Raw genomic sequence first — 15567 nt, 5'->3', positions numbered from 1 at the left:
TCTTTCCCTCTTCTCTCTCCCTCCCCTCTCCCTTTCCTCCCTTCTTTTCTCTCACTGTATTGTATTTTTCCTCATATATCATCTCAACAGCATGCTAGAACCACAGAAAGTCAATAAATATATCTTGATTTTACTAGAAGTCAGTTACAGAGAGGCCCAGGATTAAAATGAACTCTGCTGTCAGAATAAGGATTGATTTCAATGTGATTTCTAGGTGTCCTATGCTGTTGGTGCCCTGTCTAAGTCAATATATGAAAGGATGTTTAAGTGGCTGGTGGCACGTGTCAACAGGGCCATGGATGCCAAGCTGTCAAGGCAGTTCTTCATCGGCATTCTTGACATCACTGGTTTTGAAATCCTTGATGTAAGTATATCTGGTAAGAATGAAGTCAATGCATGTTTACAAGGAGATTAGAAAATGTGAATTGAACATCAGAAAATGTAGTCAAGGCATAATGAAATTCATTCTGTGTAAACATTAAGAGCTACTTTGGTTGGGAAAGAGCCATTGTTAAATAATAATTATAATAGTATTAGGAAATTCAGCCTTAAATGTAAATAGAGATAAAGAAATATTTTATGATTTCGAATTATATCATTGTGTTATTTTATTATCGTAATTTTTACTTTGTGGGTATATCTGAAAAAGGTAAGAACTGAGCATTTGTTATTTACTCAATCTATTTGCCATCATATGACAGTGGTTATGGTTTTCTTTTTACATTTTTCCAAGTGGACCTCAATATTATTTTTTTATTGACGTATATTTGACAAAATTGTATATATTTAAAGTATACACATACACATTGTGAATAATCACCACAGTCAAGTTAATTAACATCTCCATTGCCTCAAATAGTTACCATTTTCTCAATTTTATTTTTATCTCTTTTTCCTGCCTAATCACATCTTTGAAGTACAACAGTCTTGAGCAGCTTTGCATTAATTTTACCAATGAAAAGTTACAACAGTTTTTCAATCAGCACATGTTTGTTTTGGAGCAAGAGGAATATAGGGAAGAAAGCATTGGCTGGGTGTCCATTGACTTCGGTCTGGATTTGCAAGCCTGCATAGATCTCATTGAGAAGGTAATGCATGTTTTTCTCCCCGTTCATTTTCATTGAAGGAGAATTGTCCCTGCTTGCCATATTGATTGATCCATGTTAGGGCTCAGGCTCTGTCAGGGAATGGGAAATGGGGCAGGAGAACTCTGCTCATTTTCCCTTAATGGCTTTTGTGAGCAGCACTGTGGTTGCCTAACTAAACTCTCACGTCAGTTATCCTACTCCATCATCTCTCATGCAAACTGTCGCTGGCATTTGCGGCTTGCTCATGGCCTCCTCTGCTAACGTGTGAGGAAACTTGTTGGGGTGAAAAATGGTCATGCTCTTGACTGGAAAAACAGCTGAAAATACGAGCATTGTAGGGCCTGGCTGGTTGACATACGGTGAAGGAGTATACCCAGAGCAGCTTTGTGACGTTTGGCAAATTAGCATGCAAACAAACAATTGCCATAAATCCTCAAGGCCACTACCTTGCACTATGTAGTTTGTTCGTTTAATTGGACAAGTACCAGTTAGTTTAAGTAATTTATGACAATACTTCACGGCTTATTAGTAAATTAGCTGCAGTGAATTCAGGTTTCTGAATTCAGTGATGTTCCCAGACTCTGAAATCTTTCCATGTGCTCTGGTAAAGATTAACCGGGTTTGTTGGAGAAATTCACGATGACTTTTTCTGTGGTTTTGTCTGTGGGAGCAGGCATGGCAGCATGTTAGTAACTGTGTACCCCTTTTGTCTTACTATAACTTTGGATTGCAGTGCATTCTGGAGACAGGTCTGGGCAGACCAAGGTCTAGTGATTTTAGCTTTCTGAACATTCTCTTTAGCTATGCCGTCACATTTGATTCCCAACAACCCTGTCAGGAGTGGGCTAAAGTGATTAGCTTCTCACTGTTTTTTGTGGGCTTCAGATTTTATCAGTCAGTGTCCCATCAATTTTATTTATTCGATCTTAGATGAAACTGAATTTTCCTTGAAAATAGCCATTGTTTCTAACAGAAGTGGACATCATGTGGATTTTATTTCTTTTATAACCAGTGAACTTCCTGGAGGGGGACAGGCTGATTAAAAAAAATGATAATGACCAATTTGTGAACTGATTAAAAAAAAAATAATAACCTAACCATGATCTGGTAAATGTTTGCTGGCATAATTAATGCTGTAATTTTCTAATTAGAAATAAAACAAAAGAACTGGCACTTCTCAAAGGGACCGATTTAGTTTCTGGCAGTTGTCACCTCTAGTATCTATTTACTCCTATTGTGTGAATTGAATTGCTTTCAGGTAGAAGGTGGGACATTGACATGATTCAGATCCAGATAGGTATGTGAATATTACTGATTTTTAGTTGATCCGAAGCCTACTGTTTTATGTTTGCCACTCTCAGTTATTCCAAATAATACACTAGCAACATGGATGTAATTTCCTATTGTATTTTCTACTGATATGATAAATGAGAAAAAACTGACCAGATGATAGAAAGAAAAGTCTTTGGCTTTTTATGAATGATTTCAAAGGTGTTAAGTTCAGGCAAATGAGGAATACCAAAATCTTTCTTAAAATGATTCTATATTTTGAAAAGATTCATTGTGTTAGCTCATGCTGTAGAAAGAAAATTTGTAGTAAATATTAATGATCAAACTCACTCCTTGACATAAAATAAATCATGGGACATTTTCAAAACACAGAAGAACTAAAATACATTAATATGTGCAAAAAGTCTTATAGCATGCATCTGTGTATAAAGAAAGGAATTTTCATACATAAAAGTTTTAAATGTTTATGTTTATAAAAACAATTTATGTCAAACTAACAAAAATGTATTTTAACACCAGCTTTAATTGTTAATTTGCTCTTCAAGCATACAGTGACCTTCTTACATAAACATGCAGTGAACAAATCTATTATAGGATTAGCTCACACTTATTCCATTACTTAAAATATTCTAGTTTGTTTAGAATTTGAGCATCATTTATATATTAAAGTATTAACATATAATTACAGATTTATGGTTTTACATAGGTATTGGTAAATAGATTATTTCTATTCTTTAAACAAATCCAAAATTATACATTTAAAAATGTGTTGCACTTCATTGTAGTCACCTTGAGAGGCTACATCCATCTTTCAGTAATTAGCCCTTTTAGAAAAAGCTTCTCACAGAATGGAGATTAGGATGATGATTTAGAATGTTACCAGCTTTGAAAGAAAATTAGCTTAAATACTGATCATCTTACCTGTCTTTAGTCTAAGCTGTCTTATCAAGCTTGATCACATTATTCACCTTATTTGCCTGACTTGTCCTGAATAACTATATTTTTTTTTAAGCTTTCTCAATGTTATTTTTGGAGAACAATTTAAAGATATATAATTAGGGATTAACAACAATATTGCTCATGTTTTCTCTGAAGTAATTAAATCACTTTATAACCTCATGGTTAATTCACTCAATGGTTTTGGGATGAAGGAGAAAGTCTGAAGTCACTCCTTTGATTTTCTCTGCTGTTCCAAGCATTCCAGAGCAGTGTCTTGTGACCATCTTGGCCCTACACTGGGATTGGGGGAGAGCTCTCTGCCCCTGGGTTTTTCTCATGATCTTAGATAGCTGCTACCTCCAAAATACTGGCTTGTGTTTGACATGGTGACAAAGCTGCAGCCTTTTACCAGAGATGGCTTTGCACAAGGTTATTAAACCCTTGCACACAATTTAAAGGAAGCTTTTTTCTATCTTTTAGATAAGAACACACAAGAAAATGCCCAATTCCTTAACTATCTATTTTCTTGGAAAGGAGAGAGGAGGGAAGGAGTCTTTTCAGGTCTCTGTAGGTCACTCATTATTTTCTCTCCTCACTAGCTCAGGTGTCCAGGCTCTCTCCCTTAGGGAAAATGTCATGTATATAGTTTTGCTCTCATTAATCCTGCTATATTATAAAAGTTTTAGCCAAGAAGGTCTCATATTCTCTGGTCAGTACAAAAATATCCTGGCTATATTCCATTAACCAAAAGTTGTACCCCATAAAATTGATCCCCATAAAAGACAAATTTTAAGTTTTCTAACACACCTAATCAGTCTCCTCAACAGTATCCATGTTGACCTCAAGGTTTCTTTGAGTCTCACTCTTGCTTTTAAGGACATCAGCTCTACCAGATAGCACCATTGTCATTTGGAAGTATTGCATCTACTTAGCTAAGCAAGTGGCTACACACACATACACACACACACACACACACACACACACACACACACCCCAATGTACTTCTGGCTAAGACTTGTGCCTAAGACACATTCATAGAGCTGCTGATATAAAAAATGTCCAAACCTATGGAGAATTTTTGTAAGAGTTTGAGCCTAAACTAATGACAACTCTCGGGAAGCAAGGTCTCAAATGCTCTGGCCTGAATAACTTTTGATTCTTTCTATAAAATGATACACTCTCAAACAACAGGAAGTTTCTGTGTGCCTACAGTAGTCAGTGGTGTCATATGTCCTAAAGAAATTTCTAAAATATTTTAAATTCTGATAGCATTTTGGCAATAAGAGTTGTTGCCTCTCAAATGGGGTTCTTTGGATGTGCTAATTCTGAAGTTTTTATTATAAAATGAATTACATTAATATCTAGTTATCTTTTGTATGCATATGAATATTTTCTTTAAATATATAACTCTTTGCTTTTTTGTTTACAGCTTAGTTTCTGCCTGACTATTGCCCATAGCAAAGTAGCCCAGACCCCAAAGCTCAAACCTATCTGTTTGAGTGTTCACCTGTAGATTAATTACTTAAAAATTTGCTGAGGACTTAATTTTAGTCACCTTGGAAGTTACTGTGCTAAGGATTGTGAGAAATGCAATCTAGAGACATCATCCTAGTACCCAAGGAACTTAGAGTGTAATTGAAAAGATGTCTTAAGACCAAAACTATTACTGTTTTTTTTTTTAAATATTAAACAAGTACATTTATTTTGTAACTAACTCGTTTTGATCATTTCCTTGACATCCCACTGGTGAGTGGGAAATTTCTGCCCTAGAGTTATGGGGCTGGCTAACATAGGACACCCAACACTGGACAGATAAGATTGACAGCAGTTTATTAGTTACATATACTCATAGCCTGGGGGATGAGGACACTACATATCATGCAGGGCTACATTGTGGTTGCACTTGGGAGCAGAACGAATAAGCAGGGGCTGTGGGAGGCAGGCATTGTAATAAGAATAGGATGAGGTGACCCTTGGTTCTCATTGGAGGATGAGATTGGCCACAGGCAGGCAGGGAATTGAAACCCATTACTCAAGGATAAGCAGGCACTCTGCCTGGTCCCATGATATGTAGGGTTGTTTAGCTAGGGGACCTTACTCCCTGGAGCACAGTGGCGAGGGGAACTTGTGATTAGGTCATTTGAGGCCTTCCTGATTTCCCCCTGTCAAGGCACACATAATGTTGGGTTTTAATTTTAGGCCTAATACCACACTCTCTGTAGACTTTGAATTAAATGCTGTAAAAAACTTAAACATTTGTTATAAATAGCACTTGCCCTTAGGAAGTATGCAGTCAAGTAGGAGATTTGTAAGTCTAATACATGTAAAAATATGTGTCAGTATAAATGCAGTAAAGGCTCTGATGAAGACCCACAGAGCTCAGAAAAGCAGAGGTCACCTCAATCTGCAGAAATCTAGGAAGGCCTGGTGAGAAGGGGGTAAAATTTCAGCTGGATCTTAGAGAATAGATATAATTTCATCAGGTGAAGAAAAGAAGTTAGCAGGCAAAGAAACTGGCAAGAGCAAAGGCTTAGAAACAGGAAAAAGAACATTTTTCAAAATGTTAGGTCGTCTAATTAGAACATAGAATACACAGATGGAAGTAGCTAGAAGTAAAAATGGAGGGTTAGACTGAAGGGATTTTAATGAATTTATACCTTAACTTTTAGGCATTGGGAGCCAAAGAGGGTTCTGCACTGGACAATGGAATAGTCAGAGCTGCTCATGTTTAATCTGGTGGGTTCATGTGTGGTGTTTGGAATGAAAGGAGAGGCTAAAATTAAAGCATTTAGAAAGCCGTTATAGTAGTCCAGGTGAGTAATAGGTCCTGAATCAGGACAGCAGAAATGAAAATGGTAAGAAAGTGACAGATATAAAAGAGAGGAAAGCAGAATTTATCATATTTGAAGAGGGAGAGATTAGACCACTAATGGTCTGAGGGCAACTGGCTCAAACCATTTACTGTGCAATATAGAACAATTGATTCTATGGGGCAGAACATAATTACTGTTTTTCTTGACCTATCTGGAAATTAATTTGCTGGAGGGGCTCATATTTATTAGAAGCTTTACGTCTCCCGAACACTGGAGAAATGGAAAACACTCTGAAGAGTGTTTTACCCTCCTTAGTGGTTTAGTTGTTACTTTATCAGTTATAACATCTACTTGTTTTCCACAAAACTTCCATCACCCCCAAATAGAAGTTGGCTTCATTAGAGTCCCAGGGAAATGGCGGTCCTCCTGCATGGAAGGTGGCTCTGTGTGAAATGGGGGCCGCCACTCTATGTAAGTTTGCCACAACCCTCTCGTTAACAGACACCATCCCAGGATGGTGTCATTTAAAACAATTAATTCCAGTTTTCACTGAGGGTTGACTATGGGTGTGGTAGGAAAATACATGGTACAAGATGGAGTCCATGCCTCTAAGAGCTTGTACCAGTGAATCCACTGTTTAATTTGTCATGTTCTCCCTTGTCTTTCCCCTTCCTCGTCATTTCTCACTTTTCCAAGAACTCACAAGGTCAGTGCTGCCAAGAGCAAGACAGGTGTCAAATTCACTTAGAGCATTTTGTCCCCACTTAGAACACTTCACATATTCACTCACCACATCATTCCTAACCTAGGTTCTTGAGATAAAGATGTCCCAGAACTATTCAGTACAAGATTTATTGGTGGAATGGTGTTCAATACATTTTTCTATAAAATGTAGGTTCTGAGTCTACGAGAATAAGTAAAAGAGGTAGAAAACCATAGTCCATATATTAGAATGACAGACTCAGATGGATCAAGAAACATGATCTTAAAATATCTGATGATCCACCACTAAGAAGAATTAGATCCATTTGTATTGACTCCCATGGAATAATTTAGAACAAAAGGTTCTGAAATGCAAATAGATTTTCTTTTAGTATATCACTGTCCAGAGCTTTGACTTGAAGTTGGTGTATTCTCTCTCTCTGGAAATATTCAAGCATAAGCTAAACTGGTTTTTAGAAGGAAATAGTGAAGAGAATTCAAGAAGCTGTTGAATGGGTTGGACTACACCTTTATTGTCTTTCGCAAACCTGAGAATCTATGATTCTTAGGTACAAAGGGTTGGTAGAGAATTGGAAAATTTATGTCGTTGGGCCAAGGACTTGTGTGTTATCTTGGAATTATCATGACATCTTACTTGTACCTCTGTTTTGTCTGCTTTGTAGTCTGCATATCATGTGTCTTCTTGATGAAATGCTCTGGAGCTAGAACCCCTGTCTGATTCCTCCTTTTATGACTCAAAGTATCTGGTAGAGTGATTTGTTCATGAAGGCACTGCAAAAATATTCATGGAGTAGATAAATGAATATACAAATATACAAAAACACATGCAAACATAAGAATCCTTGATTCTACCTTTCCCCACCCCCCACCCCACCCATAAAAAACAACCTGGTTTTCCCTATTCGTGTGTACCCTGTATTGGTTAAAGGCAGCATCACCCATTTGTTCAAACCAAAAGCCTGGTCATCCTTCTTTTTTCTATTATGCCCCAGATTCTATCCATTAAGTTGTGACCCATTTCTAATTTCAGCTTATATCACATTTCAATGACTTTGCGCAACCTTCAGCATTATCACTAGTCTCAACCAGGAGTCAGCAAACTATAGCCCTGTAGGCAAAAGCCAGTCTACAGTCTGTTTTTGTAAATGGTTTTAATGAGACATTGTTACAACCATTGCATTTACATGTTGTCATTTGCTGTTTTCAGGGCTAAAAAGGCTGAGTTGATTGTGGTCGTTTCCAGAGACTATAGAACCCACAAAGTCTAAAATGTTGACTATATGGCCCTTTAGAGAGAAAGTTTGCCGACAAAGGTCATTAGGTTTTCTATCGCACATCCTGTTTTTGTTTTTTTATAACTCTTTAAAAATGTAAAAACCATTAGAAGTTCTCTGGCTTACCGGTACAGGCCCACAGGCTGGATTTGACCCATAGGCTATGTACTTCACCAGCCCCTTTTCTAAGCAAATGGCTCTTTTCAAGCATAAATCACGTCACATCACTTCATGTTAAAAATCTCTAGTTACACTTAAATAAAAATTACACTTAAAATAAAATCCAAATGTCTTGCCATGGTCTAAGAGACCTTGGGATTCAATACTACTTACCTCTCTGACTTTATTTTATAAGTACATGCTCCATTCGACTAGCTTTGCTCTGTCTACACTTGGATCTGGCCAGACCTCCAACTTGTCCAGTGTGCCGCTGCCTCAGGGCTGCACGCTCTTCATTTCTCTGCCCAAAATACTTTATGCAGATCTCAGGATTTGCTCTTCTCATTCAGATCAGAGGGTTTTACTTGATTATCCCACTAAAATAGCTTGTACTCAGCCCCCTGCCCCTACCTCAGTCATTCTCTGTTTCTTTACTTTGCATGATTTCTTCAGAGCACTTATGTGAAACTAAGTCATTTATTTATATTTTTGTTTACTTGTCTCTTGTCTGACCCACTAGAATGTAAGCACTTTGTGTATGTGACTCCCGGCCACATGGCCAGATCCTACTGGTGCCTGGCTTCTAATAGGTATTTTACAAATATTTGTTGAATGGATGATTGGCTAGTTATATGTAGTAAATATACTTTTCCTTCATCAACTGATTAGGTTCCTGGGAAAGAATTTACACTGACCCCCCTTTGCAAGTGCTGTTTACTGGCGTGTTTTTCATCTGCTGTTCATATATGTCTTCAACAGCCAATGGGCATCTTTTCCATCCTTAAAGAGGAGTGTATGTGTCCTCAAGCTACAGATGTGACTTTTATGACCAAACTTTTTGACAACCATTTTGGAAAGTCGGTTCATTTCCAGAAGCCCAAGCCTGATAAGAAGGAATATGAAGCTCACTTTGAATTTGTCCATTATGCAGGAGTGGTAAGTTACCTCTAGACCTTCAGCCCTGCCTATTTCAATGCACTCAGCCCAAATCCTTAGATAATGTATAAGTAAAGTTTAGATTAAATGAAGAGACGAACAAAATAAATCTCAGTTCCAAAAAAAAAAGTTGGTATAACCTTTTAACACTTAGAAATGAAATACCTCTATTATAATATTATTCCATGTGCACAGAGGTAAAAAAAAATCTCAAAATAGACTCTGTCACCCCAACCCAAAGTAAGAAAGCTTCAGAAAGTCATGGAGACCATCAAAGTCATGGGTTTTTCCTTATTTGTCCTTCCTTTTAACTTAACATTATATGAATCAGTGATTTCAATTGATCTTTTTATTGAAGATTTTTTTTATTCTCTCATAAAGAAGTAGTCACTGTGAAGTAATGGTCTCCAACCAATGACCAACAAAGGTTTCTAATGACCCTCGCTGCCTCTTCTCATTTCCCCACTGGTATGTGTGTGTGCGTGCCCCTTTTTTTCTGCTTTTATGTTTTTGGTCAGTGATTCTGGATGGAACAGAAAGAGAACTGAAAAAAATAATACTTTACCTTAAATGACCTGCTAACTGTACAGTTATGCTTATAATTCTCTTCTTTGATATCCTTGGATATTAATGACAATATTTACAGTAAAATACCATTATAATTACTGATGCTTTTTTGAATGCTCACTGCATATCAGAGACAATTGCATTATTTATTCTTGTCTGTGGAAGAGTGCTGATGTGAATTGTTTCTACTGGAAATACCATCTATTTCTTCCTCTCTTCTCTCTTTTTCTCTCTCTCTTCCCTTCTTTTCCTTTCTATAGTGTAAAGCCAGAGATTCTCTTTGAATTACACAATGAACTTATGGAGTTATTATTCAGTACTGTTACATCAAACTAAAGGACCCAAATTTTGTGGTGTTTTCTTCTGAAGAATGTGCAGTTTGCAGTGTTAATTTATGGATTCTCTTTTGTTACCTGAACTGCATGTCTTTCCTAAGGTGCCTTATAACATCAGTGGCTGGCTTGAAAAAAACAAAGACCTTCTTAATGAAACAGTGGTGGCCGTGTTTCAGAAATCATCTAACAGACTCCTGGCAAATCTTTTTGAAAATTACATCAGTACTGACAGTGGTGAGTCAAAAAATCTTTCCTCATTTTTCAGCCTCAGAATGAAACCCATGGCTGTCTCAGCACTTAACAATAGTCCTTGCTTCTTTCCTATGATAGCTGTGTCTGCTCCCTGTGGTCTGAGTCATCCTCTCTTAGCATTTCTGTCCTCAGGCTGGTGGTTCTTCAGGGAAATGATGCTCGAAGATAGATATATTTCAAGGAGTCTGTTCTGGCCTGCTTTTATCGTCTATTCTACCCAGCTGCAAAGAGAGAGCAGCAAACCATATTTTGATAAATGATTTAGGGAAAGTAACAAGTCTCTTTAATATACGTTACCTAAATATCTTGGAATTCTCCTTCCAAGTGCTTTTGTATTATAATAAATTGGGGCTACTCTAAGCTTCATGAAGGCAGGGATTATTCTGATTTGTTCAATTGTAGCCTCAAGCATGTAGCAAATGCCTCTTTAGCAGGTACTCCATAAATATTTATTGACCAACTAATTAATAACTAATCTTGTTTAGTGGTTGGTAATTTACAAAGCACATTCAGATAACATTATCTTACTCAATCCTTGCCATGACCCTGTTGGATAAATATATAGGGAAATCTCTCCTCGTTTTACAAGAACAAGAATAGAAGAATTAAGTAGTGCCCCCCAGTTTCACAAATCTACTAAATGCCAAAGCCAACGAAGAAAGCAGGACTTCTGCTTCCTCGTCTGTTGCCTATTGTACGTTCACTGTCTCCCAGAAACAAACAAAACAGAGAGATGGACAGGCTATATGTATTTAGGATGCAATTTAGACCTCTGCACCATGATACAAAGGATTTGAGGATACTGAGCCTAAGTTTAACATCACCCTCACAACTGGACTTAATGTGAGCTACAGAGGGAAGCTCTCCAGGATTCATAGCAAAAGTCATAGATTGGCAGCTCCTGAGCAGAACCTGGCCTTCAAACATGGTTGTGTTTGGTCCACACAGGTTAAAAAAATAATCATAGATTTCACATACATATTTGGTTTCCCTTTTCTTTTAAAAAAATGGAAATTATGGGAAAATAGAAAATCTGGCCAGCCTGGGTTCAGATACTCTCTTGGCAATGGGGCAGATTGTACTTTAAGTGGGATAGTGTATCCTCTCACCTCCTATCATTGTCACCCTCCTAGTATCTTAATCCAGCTTCAAGTTAACTCACGGGTCCCATAGGGCGATTTGGGACTCCTGATTGACATGGTCAGGGAATGGAGAGAGAATTTAGCTCTTCCCGGCTTCATCAGCACATGGTGACATAATTCAGGAGCATGCCTAAAATCCTGTTGGCTTGCCTCAAGAGGAAGTTGAGAAACGGAAGCTATTGTGTTTGGCCCCTGATAATCTTCAAGCAGTGCATTTGCTTGATTCTAATAGCATCCTAAGTGCCTTTGAGGAGTCTGTTAGATAGTGGTCACATTGCTTATGGCTCCCAGATGAGTAATTTTCTGATCAAAAGAGATCAGAGAGTGGTTTGGGCAGAGAATTAGAGACAAAATCATCTTCTAACTCTTCAGGGTGTGTGCTGTGTTCTCTGGAAATAAAAGAGAAGAATTGTCCAGAATATCTATGTTCTTTTTCATAATTCTTTCAACATCCCCTGAAACTACTTGCCTCCAAATTTCTGACTCATCCAAATATTAGATTACCTATAATAACCATACTTTCTTCTGGGGAATCCAAGTACTTTAAACCTGTTATAATTTTAAAAATATTAATGGAAGGTAGTATTCTTTTCTCGTGTGGAGAAACTGAAGTTAAAAGATTTCAAGTGATTCACTTGAAGGGCCTGGGAGTATCAATAAGACAATCACGATTAAACTTTGTGACATCTGCCTCGGCACAGTTGTCACTCAGGCGCAGAGAACATTTTATTAGTTTTCTGTATTGATAGTTGGCTCATTTTTTACAGATTGCCAATGGATTTTGTTGTACATTTTCATGAGTTAGCACTACACAGATGTTTATAAAACAATTTGGCTTAGCATAAATTCTTTTGCTTCGAGAAAATGAAAATAGATTGTTTTTTATAAATTATAAAAATAATATATGAGTATTGCCAAAAACACAGAAAATACAGAATAACTAAAAAGAGGAACATAAAAATTACCTATAATCTCACATAGAGAGCTAACAACTGCTAACATTTTGATGTATTCTCTTCCCAACATTTTTTAATGTATATAGTCACCCATAATACAACCACAATTAAAAACATGTATATATACTCACAATCATAATACACAAACTATTTTGTAACCTACTTTTTCTCTCAAATCCTAGAAATCTTTCCATGTAAGTTATATGGATCCACATCGTCATTTTAAAAGGTGAAAGCATTTCATCATATGCCTACTCTTTCATAATTTAACTAACCAATCTCCTATTGATGAACAATTATTGATATTTTTTTGATTAATTTATTTGTAATAACTATACAATGCTGCAATGAGTATCTTTACACAGTTGTCTGATTATTTCCTTAAGGAAAAGCACTAGAAATAGACTTTTTATGTTTGAGACGTATTTTTAAAGCTTTTGTAGATATTGCCATATTGCTTCCAGAACTTTGACGAATTTATGCTTTCATCAGCAGGGTATGGTAATGTGACAAAAAAAGAGCTTTCTAAATGTTTTTTTCTTTTTTTAGCTCTACAGTTTGGAGAGAAAAAACGCAAGAAAGGAGCTTCATTCCAAACGGTTGCATCTCTGCATAAAGTAATTTTTAATTGCATCTACTCGTATATTAACTGCCTCACAATCTGCATAGTTATTACTTATTTGAAATTTCATATCTTCAAGTAACAATAAAAAATCTGAGGTTAGCCAAGTTGGAAAAGTTGAAGTTTATTTTGATATTAAACAACTCACAGTTACCGGAATTGCTCTTAGCAAAATAGGAAGCTAAGCTCTCTCCCTACCCTCAGCTTCAGACTCCAGCCCCTCCCTTGCCTTAAGGTAGGATTAACTGTACAATAGGTGCATTTGTGCTCAAAGCTCCTTCAAGGATCAGACTAAGCAGAGTCTATACAATAAAGATTTTCCTGAGATAAAGCTTGAGAAACAATATTTTTCTTCAGGCCATTTTATTGCCCAGCCATAAGTTATTGTTATCAAATTCAAAACAGGTAGATATGATTCACAGCAGAACTATGTCTGTCAGATAAATGTTGACTACCATAGGAAAGAAATCATGTATGTTTTGTAAGCAGGGAAGCATCTTGAATTCATTATTTTATTGTTAATATGTATCTTGGTTTTAAGATTAAGTTGATAGAATTAGAGACACTTGTGAGGTGCAGTAATGTTTTTAGTGACTTACAAAGTGATTTTGTGTCTGTTATGGTCTCTGTTTTAGGAAAACCTAAATCAACTGATGACTAACCTGAAGTCAACAGCACCTCATTTTGTGAGATGCATAAATCCCAATGTAAACAAAATGCCAGGTAAGAACTGGACTTCTTTGTAATCCATAACAGGGCATACATTTGACTTGAGCTATGTAGAATGTCCTTTTAAGAAACATTTACCAGTCCCTTTTATATAAGGGTAGATTTTCAGATTAAAAAAAAAAAAAGTGAAAGTAAGTTTAAAGTAAGGTCTTTAGAATTTCCACAAGATTACCTTTGAATTGAGATTCAAGTGGATGTAAGGAAAGATTTCACAAAAGAGGCTCAATTGGGTATCATTAAAATGCTTGATAATACCATTTAAATTCCTTCTTGAATTTCATGCTAAAACATGGATGAGCTTCTATGCCATTGTCTACAAGGACAAAATATAATAAAGAGGGATTGAATAATTGATTGGGAGATTAAGATGGATATATCAGCATAACAAAAATTTTTAGGTCTGAATTATCTCAATTGACCATAAAGAGTTTCTAAATCCATTTCTAATTGTTAAGAATTCCCTCTAGTCTTCCTTCCTAAGGCTATTATCTTCCCTCTCCCTAATAGTATAAATCTCTTCAGTTATGTACATCTGGGCGGTGGAGACTTATTTTATGTTTCTTTTTCCCCGGTTTTATTGAGATATAATTGACATGCATCACTGTATAAGTTTAAGGTGCGCAGCATAATGGTTTGACTTATCTCATGGAATGATTACCACAAGCTTAATCAACATTCATCATCTCATATAGATATAAAAATATAAAAAGACTTTTTGTGTGTGATGAGATTTTTAGGATTTACTTTCTTAACTTTTATACAGAGCTTCCAGCAGTGTTAACTATAGTCTCCATGCTGTACATGTACCCCTAGTACTTATTTATTTTATAATCGTAAATTGGTACCTTTTGACCATGCTCTTCCAATTTTTCCTCCCCTCACCCTTACTTACCACTGGTACCTACAAATCTCATCTTTTTTCTGAGTTTGGTGTTATTTATTTTTATTTTTTTTGATTCCACATATATGTGATGTCATATGAGATATATATGTAATTTTTTTTTTCTTTTTCCTCTGACTAATTTACTTGGCATAAGGCCCTCAAGGTCCATCCATGTTGTTGCATATGGCAGAATTTCCTCCTTTAATAGTTGAATAATATTCCACTGAATATATATGCTACGACTTCTTTATCCAGTCATCTGTGGATGGATACTTAGGTTGTTCACATGTCTTGGCTTGTTGTAATGGATACTTTTTGTTAAGTAGATGATGATAGAGGGATGATGGGATGGATGTGTGGTGGTGAGTTATTTTTTTTATGTGTTTAATTGGCAAAACAAAGTTTTTACTGGTATTATCTACATGGCTTGCTTTCTTTATGTCATGAGTTTAGAGATTCCCAGCCTTCTCATTGGAATTACAGGCTTTTATAAGAGCTTGGTCGGAGGCTGTCAGCCTCAAAGTTGTATATTTGGCAAGCACTTATGTCTTCAGAGCACTAATCACCCTTGGAATATGTAGCCAGATGTTGCTGATTCTGATTTCTAAAGTTCTGTAGTATCTTGCATTTTTATTAACCTCCTGTAATTAAGACCCAATCTTGACAGTCTGTGACCTATTTTGGGAAAGTGTGATGCTAAACAATGATGCTGCAGTTTGAGTTTTTGCATTGCAAACACTTCATGTTCATTCACGCTGTATGTTTTTGCCTCATTGTTTCTTATCAGCTGGATATCTAAATGCATTTAGGGACATTGCTTTCATCTAGCAAGGAATTTAATTAGCTGCCTCTATTTTGG

At 36.4% G+C, this 15567-nt stretch overlaps 1 protein-coding gene across 1 annotated transcript in view; it reads left to right on the top strand.

Annotated features, from left to right (window-relative positions):
- MYH15 (myosin heavy chain 15) overlaps positions 1 to 15567 on the top strand; it is a 123208-nt gene that overhangs the window by 37888 nt on the left and 69753 nt on the right. The window contains 6 exon segments of the mRNA XM_015594958.1: positions 215 to 364; positions 918 to 1088; positions 9046 to 9222; positions 10226 to 10358; positions 13024 to 13091; positions 13732 to 13819. Of these exon segments, the coding sequence (XP_015450444.1) occupies positions 215 to 364; positions 918 to 1088; positions 9046 to 9222; positions 10226 to 10358; positions 13024 to 13091; positions 13732 to 13819 (787 nt within the window).

This window comes from Pteropus alecto, unplaced genomic scaffold, assembly GCF_000325575.1.
Source record: "Pteropus alecto unplaced genomic scaffold, ASM32557v1 scaffold270, whole genome shotgun sequence".
NCBI lineage: Eukaryota > Metazoa > Chordata > Mammalia > Chiroptera > Pteropodidae > Pteropus > Pteropus alecto.
Note: the sequence above shows the minus strand (reverse complement) of the source record. Positions and strands in the feature narration are given on the sequence as shown.